We start from the raw sequence: 21105 nt of genomic DNA on the forward strand, positions 1-21105 counted from the left end.
AGTGTGCAAAAACTGAAGAAAAATAGAATCATTAAGGACAGTGCCAGGCACTGTATCCTGCAAACTAGTAGAAGGAAGGGCAGAGCACTGCTCTGAGAAGCACCCCCACAAATGCGAAGGCCAAACCACCTGTGGAGGTAGAGGAAGATGTGAAAAAACAGCATGGCAGACGACAGAAGCCTGCAACTATAATGTATAACCGTGAAGTACGGCAAGTCCAGAACATAGGATCAAGGACAATTTCACTATAAGACCTCACCAGAAGAGACGTTGCAACCCCAATAAAAGACCAATAGAATGTGGCAGAGCCGACAGACTTGAACCAAGGGTCGGAGGTGTGGTAAGAGACTCCAAGACGACGGAGAAGGGGAGAGCGGAGGGTGGGAATAAACCTGAATAGATCCCACACCGTACAATCCATATAAGCATACCGCCAAATCACATGAACGGGCGGAGTAGAGCAATGAAAACAGAAAGAATACTTTGTGTCGGAGTGAAGCGAAAAAATCACCCTGTAGAAAAGCAAGCCCCCCGGAGGGAGGGGAGTATAGAAAACCCCACCTGAAAAGGTCCTCGCAGAACGGGGAGGACGGGAGGGCGTTCAGGAATTTGCGGCTAGACTTTGTCTCTACCAGATACATTGTTACCGAAGGTAAGTAACTCGTCCATTTGGTAGAGACATCTAGCCGAAGATTCCTTAACTTAGAATAGATACCAAAGCCATACCCATAGAGGAGGCGGGTCTGCGACTGAACCCCATGAAGTTCCCAGGGGAACGGAGCCGTCAGCAAGGTGACAAAACACGGTGGGGATTCGCAAGCCAGCGCAGCCATACCAGACATTGAAGCTCATAAAAGAGCGGAAAACATGGGGAGGCAAAGGCACCACAAGCCGTCCAAGAACAGCATAAAAAACCCCATATGTATACCAGGTGAAAGAAAGAAAACACATACTAGATATGTAGGTGTGAAAAGGAAAAGTGCAGCACTTCGGAAGAAGTGGAACTGAACCTAGGGTCTGATAGATCCACAGGATTCGGCGTGCCGACCGTAGGTAAGACCCAGAGAGATGGCAACTGGTATGACAGAGTTAGCGCATACCAGTGAAGTATGCACAACAGCGGAAAGAAGCACTGTTGAAACCCGCACCAGCAAGAATACGTGTGACAGCAGTGGCAGGATGCCAAACCACGGCCAGAAAATGCTGGTGGTACGAGAAACAGAAGACGCACCAGTACATAGTCGGTCTGTCACAGATATGTGAAAGGGCCGACGGCAACCAGCATATGCACGCAAAACAGGACTTACAGTAAGAACAATAGTAAAGTGGAAGACTGGAAGGTACATAAGCAGACCGTGTGGACTTTAGAACCACACATAGTATAGCAAAGACCCTCCTGTAGGGCAGTGTGAGCAGGCCAGATGCGTGAGATGCAACAGCAAGAAGGCAACCAGCAAAAAAGGAACCAGGCAAGCCGGACACTCATATAAGAACTTGTAGCACAAGCAGACAGGGTCAAAGACCACGGACACCACATGAAGGAACATTGCCAGCAAGATTCTACTGTGCAAGAGCACAGCAGATTTCGAATAAGAAGAAAGACGCTCAAAAAAGAAGCGTAACACAGGAATAGACTTTGGCACGTGAAAAGTACCAACAGACATAACTGGACAGGACAATGTCCAGGCCCATAAGCGACATCTGCCCCTCGCTCGGGAGGAACAACGGTCCCCCGCAAGACAGTGGAGGAGATGGAGTTAGGCATGATAGTGAAAACAGTCAGGACCAACTTAAAGGTCCCAGGACCCAAGAAATGAGTATCCCGAAGAGAACACTCCCGTTACGAGTGTGACAGAATGAACCCAAAGCAGAAGCGTGGAAAACACCTGTGCGGAAGCAGCAGGGGATGTAGAAAAACTGCTTTTGGGAAACTGGCCAGAAAATGAGGTCATAAGATAATGTACAGCAGAGACGGACATGGTAAATCCGCTACCTTGAAAGACCAGCCCAGTAAGGGCTGACCATAGAAACAACAACTCAAACATACCAGGGTGTACCCAAGTTTGCACCAATAGTAATGAGTGTGCCGCACAGCAGTTTTGTCCCTGGCACAAAGCGAGGAAAGGGCCTCAGCCGTGAAAGAACTGTGCCTGAAGTGAAGGGAACAAGGGCCCCGAGAGACAGTGGCTGTCAAAAGAAGAGCAGCCATTATAGACAAGAGGATCACTGCAACGTTGAAAAAACATAAAGACCTCGTCAAGGCAGGCGAGGTAGAGGCCGCACAACAAGGAATCCATGTCTAGATCTAGAAGCACTACAGACAACTGGAGCCAATTGCAACCGAAGTGCAATAGAGTGATGCTAACAGAAGGATTGCAGCAGAAAAATAGGGACAGCCTGACCCCTAGAAGGATGTCCGTGAAGAAGACTCCATAGGATCGTGTTAAGGCTGTCATCCCATAGCCAGCAAATACCCCACATAGGGTAGGTCTCAACCCCTGCAAGGGGGGTCCTCTTGGGTAAAAGACACATTCAGAGGAGAGGAAGGATGACAGAACTAGCCATCCAGCTGTACTGAACGAATACTGAAATGACGGACCAAACGCTTACACTATCCAGGCACTATGCAAGAACCCGGGTCCGTGTTTTTATTTTTATTTTTTTAAATCAAACCAACAAGGCAACATTGCCTATACCATAGAAAAACATAGGGCAGGAAGTTGTGCCGCAAGATTTACGGTATCCCAGACAAGAGGCAGACCGCTGAATCCGCGTGGCGGTCAAAAAGTTCCTTGCCATTGAATGGCAGATCCCTAAGAGCATCCCAAACATTGTCAGGGAAACGACTGTCGTGCAGCCATGCATGGCGGCGCAAAGTCACAGACCGAGCAAGAGCTTGTCCCACCGAATCAGTGGCGTCAAGGTTAGAGCGGAGGGAAAATTGCGCCATTCCCTTGCCATCATGCAGAAGGCAAAGTAATTCTACCCGCGGACCTTCTGGAATAGAAGGAAGAAGGCTCTCAACCAAGTCCCAAAGGGTAGAGGATGCGCGTGCAAACACGCAAGTCGCATTTAATGTGCGGATGCCAGCACTTGCTGAGGCGAAAAGCTGGTAACCACATGTGTCCAAACACCTAGACTCCCTAGTGGGAGGTAACAGTGGCAAGGAGGAGGAAGACCAAGTCAAAAGCTGCCTGAACAACTAGGCCCTGAGCTCTAGGGTGAAGGGACAGGCAGAGCGGATCATCCGGGGCAGGACGGTGTAGAATAGCAATGGCCCGATCAACAGGGTCACCAGAGAAAGACCTCACCCATGTGCCAAGCATGATGTCAAACAAAGATACCCCAAGGGGCAGCAAAGGCTCCACCTCAACCGGCTCCATGTGGGGAAGATCCAACAAAAGATCAGAAGGCAGGGAAATCACAGGGGGCTGAAAACGAAGAAAAGCTGCCGCCCTGTGAATAGCCCGTGCATAGGCAGCACTAGCCTCAGTTTCCATCCGGGGAGGTGACAATAAACCATCGGTAGGAGACGGTTGAAGACTAACCCGTCCACTAGACAGCAAAAGTGGAGGAGCCGGAGGTTGATCCGAAGGCCACGCAACACAAGGTACCTGCTCCATGGACCGAACGACCTCAGGTCTGGGGAGTCCAGAGTAGCGTCACCCTCTTGCATAAGAGGAGGCGTAGGAGCCGGCGTCAACCGATGCCGTGTGGGAGTCGCATCGACGTCCGAAGAGTCGGATGGGACACCAACCTCATGCAAAAGAGCACGCCGACGCTAAGTCTGAGTTGTCTGGACGTCGACGACCTTTAAAGGGGATTCGGCATGGGTGCCGTCTGACGTTGATCTCACTGCAACATGTGGGGAAGAAATAGGTTGACAGGGTGTTGAGCCTGGTGCCGCCTCCAACGTCAGCGCAGGAAGCCGCTCAGGGCTATGCGGTGACTGAAGGGGTGGGCTGGACGGGCGACTGAGAAGGCCCTTTGGGCCGTGTCCTGTCGGCGTCTTATCGGCTCCGGCGTTGATGCACACAGCCGGCGCCGAGGATGAATCTTTGTGCCCAATCAGGGTCACTAGGATGATTTGGGCCCTGTCTTTCTTGAGCTTTAGGACTTGCTGCAGGAGAAGTATCCGAGGGAAGGCATACAATAGTCCCAAGTTCCATTCTAGTTGGCAGACGTCTTCTAGAGAGAGTTGCCTTGGAAATTCCAATGAGCAGAACTGCTGACATTGCGCTTCTCTGTAGTGGTGAATAGATTGAGCCAGGGTTCTCCCCAATCGCAGAAGAGCCCTAGCTTCACCTCCGAGTGGAACAGCTCAGCCCGCCTGTCCTGGCATTCAAAGAACCTCCCAGGTGGTTCACCATCAGAAAAAAGTCCTTGATAGTCTAGCCATTTCTAGAGGCACAGGGCCTCTCGGTTAAGGGTCTGCGACCTCACCCTCCCTGTTTATTGCAATACCACAATGTGATGGTGGTGACCGTAAGCACCTGTACCAGCCTGCCCTTGATGGATACAGGAAGGTTTTCAACACCAAGTAGTTGCTCTCAGTTTCAGAAGATTGATATGGGGCTAGAATTCTGCTGGAGATCTGAGGTCTCTGAGCTCCACCTCTCCTAGGTAGCTACCCAAACCCAGAAGGGATGCATCGGTCACCACTGTCGGCTCTGGGAGATGTAGGAAGAGAGGTCTGCTGTCGACCCAATCGTAGTCCAGTAACCACCACCGCAGATCTCTTGCAGTCTACTCCAAAATCTGGACAAGGTTAAAGAGGTCCCCTTGATGATGAGCCCACTGAGACTTCAAATCCCACTGCAGAATCCGCATATGCAACCTGGCATGCTATATAAGCTGGAGTGTGTTGCAAACAACAGGGTTGTACCCATGCAGTCAAAGGGACCTGGGTGAGTAAACGTTATGGACAGAGGGTTCCCAGACTAGAGAAAGCAGTCAATATGCAGTATAACAAAAGTTTATAGATAAATGAAGAGGAAGAACAAATCACAAGTTCAATGTTCATTATTCACACTGTACTTATATCAACCTTATTATGGTTAAACATATCAAAAGGAGACATTATTTTGTGCCCATATAGGAAGGAGGGAGGGAGGGGAGTGGAGGGGAGGGGAGGAGAGTGCTGGGTGAGGGTCAAGGAAAAGTTGTGACTCAGTATTCACTAATATGTACTATAGACAACATACATTTTAGTTCATGTATATATTCTTCAGAGTGGTCCCCAAGGTTCAGGGCCACACAACACATGCAAAAATCAATACGTTTTTTTACATAATCAGACTCCTATACGGCTGTATATATCCTGCTAGTGATAGGAGTTGATAACAGTAGGCAGCAGTCTACGTTTCGACCCTAGAGGTATGTAGGGTGGATTTCCCTTACAACGCGGGTCTTCATCAGGACAAACGGGTGAAGGGAGGTAGGGGGATTTGAACGTTGAGCAAACCTCCTTATCTTCCAGAGGAAGGGGGAGGGCTGAGAAAGACCGTTCCGCTACCCGTATCTATTTAAACGAAAATTCAAGGTTTGTACGAGGTCCCGGAGATGTCAATCACTGCGTCTCTCGTAACCGGGGAGTTACAATTACAAATTTATTGCCAGCCGTATTTACAAATCAGGTGCCGCTGAGTCGGGCCAAAATCGCTCCGTAGTTATTCTTATATTCCAGAGGAGAGAAGGGTTGGGGAGGATCATTCAACTGCCTGTATCTATTCCAACCAAATTTTGGGCTTGTACGAGGTCTCGAGGCAAAAGATTAACGCGTCTCCCGTAACAACTCCCCGGTTACGAGAGACGCAGTTATACTGCATATTGACTGCTTTCTCTAGTCTGGGACCCCTCTGTCCATAACGTATAAGCTGGAGGCCATCAGTTCCAGTAGCCTCAGAGTCAACCTCACTGAGATCCAGGACTAAGGCCGATACATTCAGATAATAGACAATGTCCTTTACTCTTCTCTCCGGGGGAAAGGCACGAAATTGGCATGTTGACAGTGAACCTCAAAGATGACAGGGGGTTCGTCGTTGTCTGGAGATGGTTGATGACTGCCTGGAATGTGCTCTCCTTCAACAGGTAGTCGGTCAAAGACTGGGACACCCGAACGTCAAATGTATGCTGTTATAACTGCCACTAGTTTCGATAACACTGGAGACCAAAGGAGAGCACAGTGAACTGAAAAAACCCACTGCGAACTGCAGGTAGCGCCGATGGGTCTGCAGGACGGGTATATTCTAACAGGTGTCCTGTAGATCCAACGTCACCATCCAGTTTTCAGGGGTGAAGACAGACAAGACCTGGGCCAGTGTAAGTATTTAAAATGTGCCCTTCTGGAGGGAGGAAGGCGTTCAGTGGGGCACAGATCTAAAATTGGATGAAGACCTTCGTTCTTCTTTGGCAAAAGGAATAACAACCACAACCCATTTCTGGCCCAGGGACCCTCTCTGTAGCCCCTTTTGCCATAAGGGCTTGCACTTCCTGCCATAAGATGGACAGATGGTCCTCCATCCGCTGCCCTCGGGCCCTTGCTGAGGCTGAATTGGCAGCAGGTACGGGGGTACCTCTGCCGAAACTGCGAAAGGAACAGTTGAGCTGATGTGGCTGGTGAGGCAGGGCAAATAAGCCTTCTAGGAAGAGTGCTGTGCCCTGCTCTCTTTGAACCTCTCCAGAGTAGAATCTGCCTTGTGCCCATAGAGGCGACTACAGTCCAAGGACATACCCATAACAGACAACTAGACATCACCTGAAAAATCTGTGACCGCAGCCAGGCATGGTGGCGAATGGAGACACTTGTGACAATGGCTTGCCTGATGGAATCAGTCATATCCAAGCCACAACAAATTGTGAACTTGGTTGCATAACGGCCGCCCTCTACAGATTGGGTTAGGACACGCTGGAGGTCTTCTGGGACACCCGATAGGGTTTGAGCCACCAGATCGCAAAGAGCGTGGGAATAGCAGACCAGCAGGCAACTGGCATTAACGGAACTATAGACCAAACTGGCGGAAAAAATACCCTCTTCCTAAGGGTCTTCACTCTTAGACTCCCTATCTGGGGGAGTGTTCGGAAAAGTTTTTTGGTTTGTTCTACTGGGAAATAACAGTACCATTAAGCTATTGAGTGAAAGCTGCTGGGACAAATATATGGAGTCACCTGGAGCAGGGGTGTCTTGCAATTGGTTATATACTGGGAGGCCACAGCAAGGTTTGGCCCAGGCCCCTAGCAGAGTACCTGTGAGTGCCTCATTAAAAGGGAGCAGGGGCTCAGTTGTGGTTTGCTCCGGCTGGAGGATTTTTGGTCAGGACAATAGCTTTGACCTATAAGATGAAATTCGAGAACTTGACACCCTCCGCATGGCCACTGCGAAGGAAGCACTCTTGAGTGGCAAGACCTACGGGTATAAAAAGACCAGAATCAGGGGAGGTGTCGAGGCCACTGGCCTCTCAGAGGTCATCATACCAATTCTCCTCATGGTAAGGTTGCCTGATTTTCAGCACCCGCGTCATAATCGGCACTAAACAAGGAATGTAATATACGGGATAATCCTTGTGGTGATGGGATGGGATGGGACTAAAAACTACTTTTGGACCTGGACCAATCTTGACACTGCTTAGTGACGTACAATTTCACCTTGCAGTCCTATATGGCCTTCAGGTTCAGCGACGCACATAGCTCATAACAAAGCAGCGCAGAGTTAACCCTTTCCGTGGGCGCAACAGCCGTCGCGAGCACTACCTGGCTAGTGCTGCGCACGTCCGCAGGCCGACGCAGCCCCGCCCACTCAATAAAACTCAGGCACTGCGGCGGAATTCGCGCTGTGGTTAAGGAGTTAATGTGTCTATTGCAAAAAACGTGTCACCAGCAGATCACATAATTGTTCTTTATATACATAGTTCAGTGGGTTACGCTTTTGTCACAGAGATCTTTTTATTACCTACATTTCGTAAATTATAATCCCAATACAGCACAATGAGCTATGAACGGTCATCAAAAAGCTGCATGCAACTGCAAGGTATACGTATAAAGGTTACGTTTTTACCCCAGCCTTTCATTATCTTAATGTTGCTAAAAGGGGTTACTTTAGTGAGAAACAAATTCTTATTTGTAATGCCAACTCTAATCATTGTATTTTGTTTTAAAGTCAGTATTTTTGCTTCTCCAAACCTAGCCCTGTTAAAATATACCCTCTACATGTAGGACATGTGACTCCTACAAATTGTAGTCCTCCTTGTTTTATGTAACAATTCCTGTACTTGTTTGAATCACTGTCTCTGTATAATTTGCCTGTGTGATGTAAAGTGCTCTGACACCCTACATTGGTATGATTAGCTCCATAAACAAAGTTAAATACATGCGAGAAGGGATATCGAGAGATGAGGGTGACAGTTGGAGGGTGGCGGAGGAGGGAATCCGTGGAGAAGTAGGTCAATCGTGGGTGCCAACAAAGATTGTCGAACCGAACGCCACCAGCGCTAAAGCAATCCCTGCATATCATCTATACAAAGTAATTATTGCAACATATCCACGTCTCACCAAAGCGGTCCTTGTCCAACAACATTCTAGTTAATCATACATCTACCTCTCCTAATAATTCACCTAGCGACCACTCAACCATAGGAGTGACAGTTGTTCAAACAACTAATGAGGTTTTAGAAGGCACCAGACTACCACCAATAATAAGTTGGAAACATACAAATTCTAGCCAATAAATACCACAAATACAAGCCTTAATGAATTGACAAAGGTGTCTCAATCATACATAAGACAGTGTGAAGTTATCGACCCAACTGAAACTGGAGACTGAACAGGCAGAAATATTCACTGTACCATGAAAAAGCGCTCGCACAAAATCGTCACAATGTAACATGCTTCAAATAAGGTTCCTCTAAAAAGTACTTTGAAAACAATAAAACATCTGAAACAAATCACTCATCGATAAACGTGACTCACGCCTCAAGATTCATATGCTGGGCATATATGCCGCCACTTAGTCAACACAACCAATAATAACAAGTATCGGAAAAGCCAATATGTTTCGACTTTGACATGAGGTAGCTCACCTTTTTGGCTTTGCCAATGCCTCTTGACAATAATGTACTGCAGGGTGAGGGAGATGTTTTGAGGTGTGGGGGAGAGAAGGTGCTGTGGTGGGGGCAACAAGCAAGAGAGCAAGATTGAGATCATGGGTCCTTCGCAGGGGGAAGGAAGCACAGGAGGAAGCTACCAAGATGGAGATGGGGTAGGAGCATGTTTGGCTATTTGGCAGGGAGGAAGCACATGAGGGAGAAAGCAACACATGCAGGGTCTTGGGTAGAGGAGAAGCTAACGAGGGAGAGAGCAATACAGGGTTATGGGGAGGGCGAATGCAGCACAGTGCAAGAGTGTAGTGAGAAGCACTCGACAGAGAGCACCATGGAGCACGGGTGACAGAAGCGTTTTGCGGGGGTAAGAACATAAGAGAAAGAACAACACAGAGCATAGTGCAAGGGCAGGGGTGTTTGTTGGGGAAAACACATGAGGGGGAGAGGAACATGAAGCACAGTAGCTGGGCTGTTTGGCGGTGAAGCACAATAAAAAGAGAAAAAAGTATGGAGGACAATGGGCATTGACGGATGAAAGCAACGTGGAGGACTGGTATATTTTTGTGGGGGTTGTACAAGAGGGAGAAAGCAATACAGGTCGCAGGTGGGGCGGTGATTCCAGTGGGAGAAGCACATGAGGGAGGGTGCTACACAGACCGTGGGGTTGGGGAGAAATCACATGAGGGAGAGAGCTGTAAAACAGATACACTTAATAAAAAAGTATCTCCTCAACAGTGAGCATTAGCAGGATACAAGTCAGCCAATTAAAAGATAGTAAAAATGCTATACTCCGGGAAGGAACAGAAAAGATCCTGACCTCCAGGATTGGAATGATGTGCTTCCCCCATTCTTTATCAATTGCCAGCCGGTAGGAATGGAAACCTCAGGCTCGACTTGGGAATGACTCAGTAGGCTCATCAAAGCTCCCTTACACTCTTCAACCTTTAGATAGCTATTGGGAGAGCACTCAGTGAGTCGCAGCATCTCTGGCCACCAATTTAAAAAGTGCCTCACTCACACCATAAGCTGGATGCCTGAGAAGTCTGTTAAACCAATAACCATCAAGGAGTGAATAATTTATCACGGACTATTACACTAGGAATTTAGTGGGTGATAATTGGCTGCACCAATTTCTAATATCTGGAGCCACGTCACCATTTTAGACCAAGAAACTTCCTTCTGGTTCACCTAGACAACTACAATCCACTGCTTTAATCATGACCTGAAGCAGTGAAAGCTTCAAACTGTAGGTTTGTTCTCCTTTTGAAGATGTACACATTCATATCTATATCATCCACCTACACTGACTAACTATCCAAGCTCCAGAACTGACAGCTGTTGACTACAGCAACCCCCTTCAAGCAGTGCTGGCAAAATCTACACTAAACTCCTTAAAAAGAGTTTTGACACTCGGTCACCGGCCTCAGGAGGGGACGCAACGGCGAACAGCACGCCGTTCGGGACGCCGGTTGGGACAGCACTCACCTGCACAGCGCCGCAGGGCCCCTGACGTTGTGGTCGCCCCCGCTGCCGTGTAGCACCACCCCACGGCTGCAGAGCGGGGCGGACCACAACTCCCAGCCTGCCTGGACACAACTCCGCCCACTTCCTGCAGACAGCGCCAGGAGGCGCAGAAAAGGAGACAGCTCCCACTGCGGAGCGGGAGCATTGACACTCGGTCACCGGCCTCAGGAGGGGACGCAACGGCGAACAGCACGCCGTTCGGGACGCCGGTTGGGACAGCACTCACCTGCACAGCGCCGCTGGGCCCCTGACGTTGTGGTCGCCCCCGCTGCCGTGTAGCACCACCCCACGGCTGCAGAGCGGGGCGGACCACAACTCCCAGCCTGCCTGGACACAACTCCGCCCACTTCCTGCAGACAGCGCCAGGAGGCGCAGAAAAGGAGACAGCTCCCACTGCGGAGCGGGAGCATTGACACTCGGTCACCGGCCTCAGGAGGGGACGCAACGGCGAACAGCACGCCGTTCGGGACGCCGGTTGGGACAGCACTCACCTGCACAGCGCCGCTGGGCCCCTGACGTTGTGGTCGCCCCCGCTGCCGTGTAGCACCACCCCACGGCTGCAGAGCGGGGCGGACCACAACTCCCAGCCTGCCTGGACACAACTCCGCCCACTTCCTGCAGACAGCGCCAGGAGGCGCAGAAAAGGAGACAGCTCCCACTGCGGAGCGGGAGCATTGACACTCGGTCACCGGCCTCAGGAGGGGACGCAACGGCGAACAGCACGCCGTTCGGGACGCCGGTTGGGACAGCACTCACCTGCACAGCGCCGCTGGGCCCCTGACGTTGTGGTCGCCCCCGCTGCCGTGTAGCACCACCCCACGGCTGCAGAGCGGGGCGGACCACAACTCCCAGCCTGCCTGGACACAACTCCGCCCACTTCCTGCAGACAGCGCCAGGAGGCGCAGAAAAGGAGACAGCTCCCACTGCGGAGCGGGAGCATTGACACTCGGTCACCGGCCTCAGGAGGGGACGCAACGGCGAACAGCACGCCGTTCGGGACGCCGGTTGGGACAGCACTCACCTGCACAGCGCCGCTGGGCCCCTGACGTTGTGGTCGCCCCCGCTGCCATGTAGCACCACCCCACGGCTGCAGAGCGGGGCGGACCACAACTCCCAGCCTGCCTGGACACAACTCCGCCCACTTCCTGCAGACAGCGCCAGGAGGCGCAGAAAAGGAGACAGCTTCCTCCGCATCGCGGACGCGCGCGGGCGGAGCCCGGGCAGAGGGCGGGCCGTCCGGGGCCGAAGGAGGCTGGGCTGGGCCAACCCGCTAACAGCAAATAACAAAGATGGGTAAGAGAAAGAAACATGCAAATGTGGAGGAGGAGGGAAAAAATCCGAAAATGCCCAGGCACTCTAACTCCATCATGTCTTACCTCTCCTCGGCTGTGGGGGCTTTAACGAAGGAGATAGCAAACGCCGAGCAAGAGCTCGGCATCGCAATGACATCCCCAAGTTTAACATCAGTTGCATTACCTACTGTGGAGGCTGGAACCCCCCCCCCCAAGCACTTTAGTTAGTGTCCCCCTGGAACCCATTGTGTCCATTGTCAACCCTCCACCTCATGGCCAACTAGTACATGACCAAGCACCGGAACCTCCGGCCAGAGAACAATTGCAGCCGGCCACTAAAACTAGCACTCGCAAGAGAGGGAAAAAACCCAATAGTTTACCAGTGACTGGAGACACACCAGCTATCCTGGAGGAAAAACTGGAGGAACTCTTTGTGGCGAGGATTGAACCGTTGTTGGTGGGTATTGCCAAAGACATCGTGGACACCCTAAATACATGCCTAGAAGGATTACTAAAAAAATGCTCCCTTATAGATAGAATTATCCACTCGCTTCCCCCTAACAATACACAAGCGAGCGATGGCAACTTGGTGGAGATGTGCAGAGACAAGAGAGTCGAGGGGGTCAGGGATATGACTAATCCCATAGGAGGAACTCTGCCAAGACAACTTAGGCCTCAGGACTCCTGCCCACCCCCACAGCAACCCACAACAAGTAATCGCAGCATAGTACCTGATCCAATTGTGCTGCCTGAAAAGCCCCAATCATTTAAGAGAAGGCTTTACCAAGTACTTACAAGCTGCATCTTCCACCGGATGCGGCCCCTTTGGTAGCAGTATTCATTGGGGTTGACCCTCTGGGTGAGGGGGAACGGGAATCAGCAAGGGAATTACTGGCCAAAGCTAAGTGGTGGGCTGGTGAGAAATGTTGCGGAGGAAACATAGCAGACTTGATCATACATGCAAGGAGGGTGGGATGGATTGGCAAACAATCAAAAACAACTTATGGTGATTGCGTGGTTGTAAATTTTGGTAAGGCTGATGTGGCGAACAAGTTGTTCTGGGATGGCTCAATAATATCATATGGGGATCGCATAAGACCCGTGCCTTTGGGCTTTTTCTATCAACCAATATCCAGCCACAAACCTTACATAACTTACCAAGCAAGATGGCAGGACAGAAGGTTAGCAGCGGCAAGAAGAAGCCCAAAAGAATTCACTCAACTGCAACCAGTAATATCTTGCCCGGCCCCCTCCACTACGCCACACCACGCTCCACAGGTAGTACCCATGGAGGAGGGGATAAGCGTGAGCATAAGCAACCAGTTTTCCCCCCTATCTGGTCTGGATGAGATGGACTGACTAACAAGGGATGAGCCTATTACGCCCCCGGAGACCTTAAGGACCAACATGCTAGCTACGAAGGAAGCAGGCTGCAAAATACTCAGCTGGAACATTGCGGGAATCACCTCAAAAATCAGTGACACTGATTGGGTCTCATTTGTTTCAGACCATAAGGTCATTGCCTTGCAGGAAACGTGGGATATGTCTTCAAGTTTTTGGCTGGATGGCTACTCAGGCTTTTCAGTCGCAGCTTGTCCCAGTAACTCGGGCAGAGCGAGGGGTGGTCTTTTGACTCTTTTTTCCCTTGACCTTAGTGGATCTCTGAAACAGATCAATTATGAATCTCCAAACTGTTTAATAGTGGAAAGGCAAATTGGTACGGCAAAGAGCATCCTGTTTATTAATTTCTACAATTCTGTTAACATGGAGTTTGGGGGCGATAATATTTCAAAATTGGATGCCTTTCTAAACTCATTTTGCCAAAACACCCTAACAAGTTATGAAATTGTATTAATGGGCGATTTTAATATCCACCCCTGCTACCTCGGTTGTACTACAATTGGAGGGTCCGAGACAGGGAATCAGGAGGCGCCACATTTTGAACATACTAGGGCTGGCGAGGAACTTGAGGATCTTTTGGCCAACCTCAACCTCCTCGAATCTACAGCACGGGAGGAGGAACCTATAATACCAACATTTAAGGGGACATCCCCGGGGACTGTTATTGACTATATTTTTGTGACACCTGGTATTTTTAATTACATTATTTCTTATCGCACTGTGCCATCCCCCTTTAGTGACCACAATCCTATCCTTCTGACCATCTGCTGGGGGGACCTTATGGGACCTATGCCAGGACAGACCAGCCCCGGACCTACCCTACGCCCTATAGATCAGGGTAGACGGCTAAAATGGGGTAACGTGGTACCAGACGATTTTTACTTGGACATCGGCCCACAGATAGATGATCACATTATGGTCTGCTTAGATCAGACCTCTCAAGGCCAGGACATCATGGACGCCTTTCAGGCAATATGTAATACAGTGTCCTCTAACCTTACGGCCCATAGTGGCAGGGGAGAGTCAAAGCCCTACAGGTGGTTTGACCTAGCCTGCACCAAGGCCCTTAAAGCTTTGAAATCTGCCCTTAAAACAACTCCTAGGGATAGAGCCTTGGTCGCAAATCTAAGAAAAGAATACAGGAAGGCTACTAAAACCAGACGGGACAGTATTAAACAAGAGGCGTGGGAAAAACTTACCTCCACTGACATATTGCGGGATAGTAGGCAGTTCTGGGCAGTGGTTAACCACACATATTTCTCGGATTCACCCAACACAGATATTGATTGTGTGATACCAGATGAGAGATGGTTGGCTCATTTCAGTACCGTGTATGGCGATATGGGCGATTGCACCGATTCACAAAACACTCCGGGTCCGGTGGCCATACCCCTATATTTCAACAGTGAGGAGGTGGAAAAGGCAATTCGTGCCACTACAAAGAATAAAGCACCAGGCCCAGACGGGGTACCAGCCGACTTTTATATTCACTCCCCCAAACTTTGGGCTGGAATCCTGGCAAAGGTGTTTACAGCTGTAAACCGATCACCCCCTCCAAGTACATGGGTGACCTCCACAATAGTCCCCATATTTAAAAAGGGCCAAAGGGACGACCCAGGGTGTTATCGCCCTATATCCCTCTTGGACTCTGCAATAAAAATCTTGGGCAGAGTCCTTCTGGGAAGGCTGAGGGACAGTCTGGAAGGATGTGGGGGTCTAGCTGACATTCAGTACGGCTTTAGGGAAAGGAGAGGCACAATAGAACAGTGCTCAAACTTGCATCTGTTGGCCGCCAAGTATACGGTGGTCAAGGAGGGGTCCTTGTACTTAGCGTTCATGGACCTCTCCTCGGCCTTCGACTTGGTCAACAGATCCAAGTTATGGGAAATCTTACTAAAGATGGGCATTGAGGAAGACTTGGTGGCGTTTATAGCGTCCTTACACCGGGACCTTTTCGCCGCAGTTAGGGTAACAAAAGAGGGAAGATGTACTACCCGTTTCCATTCGAAGCGGGGAGTCAGGCAGGGCTGCATACTAGCCCCCCTGCTATTTACAATTTACATAAATGATTTAGGAAAGCACCTAGAAGGGGCAGCTACAGACGTTCCGCGTGTAGGAGAAGCTAAGATCCCTGCTCTCCTATACGCGGACGATGCTGTACTCATAGCACGTACAGGGGTGTGCCTCCAAAAGCTTTTAGACGCATTTGGGTCCTTTATGGACCGGCTCGACCTGAGGGTTAACGCCACTAAATCTCACACTATGGTCTTAGGCCACCAGGGGAAAAGGGCCAAAGCAAAAACATTTTGTTGCAGAGGTGAGGTAGTGTCGAGAGTGCAGGTCTTCCCATATCTGGGAGTGCTTTTCGATAGTAGGGGGACCTGGGGTCCTCAGATACGAGCTAAAAGTTTAGCGGTTGCAAGAACATCTATGGCTACCCTAGGTTTTGCCAAAAGGTTGGGACATAGACCAATGAAAGCAATCATAAAGGTGTATAATAGTAAATCCCTTCCCGTGGCCCTATATGGTGCACCATTATGGGGCTATGCATGCATAGATAAAATCCAACTAGCGGAGAATAGGTTTTTACGCTCTCTCCTGTCCCTCCCCCAATCTTCCCCGACTTTCTCCATTCATATGGAACTTGGCCTGGATTACGTTCAGGATAAATTGAGACTGGCACCCTTGATATATTGGCTTAAGACTTGGTTAAACCCAGAATTAACGTTAAATCATATGATCATGAGGGATGTGATGAGTCTGGAGAATTGTTTTAAGTGCCCATGGTTGGTCTATGTAAAAAAATCCTTCAATGATCTGGGTCGCCCAGATTTATTCACTGTTCCCTCTGGTATAACAAAGCAGGACGTGGACATAATTAAAAAACAGTTTATGACAAGGGAACGTTTGCTCCGAGAAGAATCAGAATTGCAAAAGCCTACAGTACGATTGCATTATCTCTCACTCAATTCCCCTGCAATCGAGCCCTATTTATGTTTTGTCACAAACCCCTTTCATAGATTTTTGTTAACCAAATTTAGGTTTAATCTTATACATTTTTATTTGGGTAAATTTAATTCCTGGATGAAACCTGAGTTAGCACCTCCCTGCACATGTGACAATTTTTCAGTTCAGGACACGTTGCACTTTGTTATGTTTTGTGATTTCTTTTCTGTAGTAAGAAAAAAACACTTGTTACCTGTTTTAAGGGAAGCTGGTTTCCTACAGGTGAGACCAGCCATGCTTTATTTAAAATCCCTGGGAAACATACGCATCACATTTGCCATGGCAAATTTCCTAGTGGCAGCGTCCAGAACAAGAAAATGTATGAACTAGTCAAACCAGTATGCATAATTTTTTTAATTCTTTTTTAACTATCATGTCAAATTAATTCGATTGCAAAGAAACTGTTTAATAATTTTTAATTGTAAATAATCTTGTTTTTATGTCCTTTGTATGATTTTAACTGAATCGAATAAAGTTAATTTGACTGACTGAGTCCTTCACGCTGCCCTTAGGCTAGTCATCTGAACACATAACTTCTACTATCCAAACCTCTTCTAAAAAATCCCAGATTGGATTACTCTAGATGTCAACTACTCCTTTAAAGACCCTTCATCAGCCACAAAGTCCATTTCCAAATATGCCCTAGTCTGCCTTCTCAAGAAACTTAGGAAAGCAAGGTGGGAGTTCAGAATTACAGTCACCACCATGACTCTTCAGCTTATCTTTATGATGAAGGCAAGATGAAGGATTAATAGTTTGTGCAAACAAAATTGGGCAATGCCATTCAAACAATTCTGCTTGAAATCAGATCTACCTATATTTCTGAAAAGTCTCAATGCATTGCTTATCATGTTATTTCTAAAAAGGAAAAAAAAACACCCTGCCTCGAGAAAGAACTGCAGTTTTCACTGCCAGAGCAAAACTGGCCTCTGCCTGACACACAGCAGCAAGCCAGCATAATGAAGAATCGTGACTCAAGCAACAGCAACGTGCTAGCAGAATAACCAGCCCAGAAAATACTATTAATATAGCTGGTCATTGGTCCATTGAATTTTAAGCAAGGTGTGAGGAGCCTAACACTCATGGAGCCGAATACTCATGTTCTGGGTGTAGTTCTTGTTTTATATGAATCTGAAATGGTTATGCATACAACCGTGTTATAAATATATTTGTTGAAATTAGCACTGCCCAGCCATTCTACAACTGTAGAAAAAATATACAGAGGGCAAAGTTTGTAAAACTGTTTCACTTCAGAGACTAATCTAAAATTATTCTACATGTGTTCTATTATATTTCACTTGTGTAGCACAGCGCCTCCTAGATTAAACATGATAAGATATATGACCTTGAATATGCTATTGCAGGCAGCACACCTGCAGTGAGTCTGAGTTCTGTTAAACTGAGGCACACATATTCCAGTATTTAGAACCTGCTTTCGCAGACAACACAGAGCATGAGTCAGTTTTAAAACCACTTGAATTGTTTAAAATGTGTTTCATTTCCAGTTTTGCTTGGTTCAGTATATTTCATAATGCTTACCCCATCAACTAAGGAGTCACCGCCTTTTTTGTGCCTTTTTTCGGACCCAACAGCTGATTTTGATGTCTTGTGCGTCTATTGAAGAAGGAGTGGTATGATATTACTTCATCAGAACAGAGGGATTGTCAAGTCATAAAACCTCAAATCACTAGTGTGACAGACATAAAAAAATCATTATGTAAAAAAACTCTTTTAGGAGTTGGAGGGCCTCATACAAACATATTAATATGAGTGTGCTATAAAGCCTTGAACATCAAAAAGTATCACTGTAACATAAATGCCCCAAAGGAAGCAGCATCAGCTGAAAGTACCTTCATTTGTGATGCATCTGCTCGAGGCACTGAGATGGAGAAAAACACAATACTTACAAGCAAACTGGTTATGCTTCCGTTATGAAATTTCACAAAAACTATCACTCGCTGTCCACACAAACCTTCCAGCTTCTCTTGTCCTATAGCATTTATGTGAAAAACCTTCTACCTACTTCTATACAACTGTAAAGCCTCTCCCAGTATAACAGAGTGCTCACTGCTTCCCAGTTATGCTTACACTTTAGAAGCACCAAAGTATACAAATAAATATATCTGGCCTTACCTGTAGGAATAATTTTGCAGCTTGAAGAATATTTCTGGATTTACATGCTGTGCATTATTTAGCTATCTAGTAGTTGGGCCCGGAATTCTTCTGTTAGCCTTTTTTTTTTTGCTGGGTAGAGTTGACCTTTTGCTGTACTAGTCCCTTCTTCTGTGTTATCGGAAGCCTACTCCTGAAATCTGTTTGTTTGGCTGCCCTCTTCAGATTCACTTTTCTCTTGCTTCTTGCCAACTCTTTCCTTGTGGGTTCCCTGTATTTTCCATTACTCCTGTTCCGTCTCCTTGTTTTCAGTTCCTCCTCATTTACGGGAAGGTGGGTGAGTCACATGTGAATACACCAAATTCTTCAAGCTGCAAAACTACTCCTGCAGGTAAGTAACCATTTCAATTTGCAATTCTTTTTTGGATTTACACAAGGTGCATTGATTACGTAGCAGTATTGTCCCCTCTCAGATAGCTGGGCTGAAAAGAGAGAAGATGCGAACATCTGTTTAATTACTTTCTGTCACACCTGTGCCTCCTTGTTTGCTTGGATGTCCACGCAGTAATGTTTTGTGTGTCTGGAAGACTATGTGCCTAAAATCTATCTTTAATGGATTCTCTGGATATAAATGCCAGTGTGGCCCTTATTTCTTTACCTCATGGGCTGTTGATCTCTGTGTTAATGGTACGCCAGCCGTATTGTAACATGCCTGGATAGTTTGTACTATCCACTTTGCGAAGGTTCCCTTGGTGACTGATGCACCCTTGTTGGTTGTTGCAAATGAGATAAAGAACTGGCTTGTTTTCCTGATATCCCTTGCTTTTTGTAAGTAGTACACCACTACTTGTCTTAAGCATAGTGTAAAGCCTTTTCGGCTTGTGTCTTTGGGACTTGGAAGAAGGCTAGCAATTGCTATGTTTGGTTGACATTAAAGTGTTTGTCCTCATAACCACCCTGTTGTTGTGCGCTTGCAAGCAGGATTCTAGTGTTAGTGCGTGCAACTCAGTAACTCTTCATAACAAAAATGAGAGCGATTAAAAAGGCTGTCTTGAGGATTAGGTGCTTAACATCTGCTTGGAGTATTGGCATGGACACGAATGAGATAGTCATGAGTTGGGTTAGTATCAGGTTCCGGTTCCATAGCAATGCAGGTACTGTTCTCGGTGGGCTATTCTCTTTGACCCTTCCAGGAACTCTTTGAGGACTGGTACTTTTAAGAAACTGGATCCTGTGATTCCTCTAGTGTAGACAACTACAGCTTTGAGTTGCTGTTTTGGAGTAGTATGATAGGCCTTTCTCTATGTGCTACCACAGGCTTTTCCTGTCCTCAAGCTTGCGTGCACATGTGTGTGCACACGCGCAGCCACCATGTGGGTTTCTGTCAAGGCTCATTAAGCCTCTCTCAGCGCTTCAATTCCCTCCCCCACCACAGATCGCATCACTCTGCTGGCCTCCACTCCCCCCCCCCCCAACCTCTCTATACTGCAGCAGGCCGTAGCGTGCTTTAAAAAAAATATATATATGTGTTTATTGGTTTTAATGACAGCCATACAGAAACAGTTAGACAACAATTTTCAGGTTATTCAGTACATTACATGTGCATATATTGATTCAAGCTATACATCAAACATTCCCATCTCTATCAGCTGCTCTGCGCATCTCCTATTCTACCGTAGGGGACACACATATATCTCCACGATATACATTCCACTTTAACCACTTTCGATCCCATTTTTTGGGGCAACCCCTAGCTACAAAGACCTTCGTTTCCGCCAACATGCACCTGTCGAGCTCTTTCGCCACAAGGTAGTCAACGGCGTGTTCGCTCCCCCCCACCCTCTCGCCAGCTCCCGTTTGACCAACGTGTACCCCAGTGTTGTAAATTGCTGTTCGACTTCAGTGAGATCAGATGCAGCTTATATGTTCAGGAGCCCCAGTTACCGAGTCAAAACTACCTCCTTTCCCAAAGCCGTTTGCATAAGATTTGAGGCTCCCTCCCAAAGGATACGTATGGCTGGGCAACTCCAAATAGTGTGATAAAAGGTGGTCTGCTGTCTGCATCCCCTCAAACAAAGGTCATCAGGTCTGGACGCCAGTTTCGCCAAAGTCTTCCGTGTCATGTATGATCGATGAAGTATCCTAAGCTGTATAAGCCTAAATATAAGTGTGATTGCTGCTTCTCTAGGGGACATAAGGAACAGTTGCAATCCTCGTCTCTTATCGGGCCTCAGTCATCCTGCCACTGCTTTTTAAGCTTTGGAAAAGTGTCTGGCAGGTTATTACTCAACTTTTTATATGTGAGAGATATAGCTTTGGCGACCAAAGGCCCATCCAATAGGCGGTCCTCCAATGGGGAGGACTCCGGTATGTCCTTAAGGGTCGGAAACGCAGCCTGAAGTGCGTGTCTTATATGCAAGTATCTGTATATTTCTCCTTGGGCCAGGTGATATTGGCTCTGAAGTTCTCCAAAAGTAAGTGCAGAACCTCTTTTCACCAGGTCTTTCACTGCTGATATACCAATAAGGTCCCACTTGTCAAACTCAGGCTGATAGCACAGCATGCCCAGCTTCTGTGTATACGACAGCGGCGTTGCAACAGAAAGGACTCCCGCCCAACCCAGACGAGAATTTCTATGCTCCATATTTCAAGTGTATGTAGGGTGGGCCCAAAGT

At 47.9% G+C, this 21105-nt stretch overlaps 1 protein-coding gene across 7 annotated transcripts in view; it reads right to left on the bottom strand.

Annotated features, from left to right (window-relative positions):
- Positions 1-21105, bottom strand: part of PHC2 (polyhomeotic homolog 2) — a 690492-nt gene that overhangs the window by 65071 nt on the left and 604316 nt on the right. For all 7 annotated transcript variants that reach the window (XM_086922215.1, XM_086922217.1, XM_086922216.1 and 4 more), the window contains one exon: positions 17858-17932. In XM_086922215.1, the coding sequence (XP_086778341.1) occupies positions 17858-17932 (75 nt within the window). The remainder of the gene's footprint in view (positions 1-17857; positions 17933-21105) is intronic.

This window comes from Lissotriton vulgaris, chromosome 5, assembly GCF_964263255.1.
Source record: "Lissotriton vulgaris chromosome 5, aLisVul1.2, whole genome shotgun sequence".
Lineage (NCBI taxonomy): Eukaryota > Metazoa > Chordata > Amphibia > Caudata > Salamandridae > Lissotriton > Lissotriton vulgaris.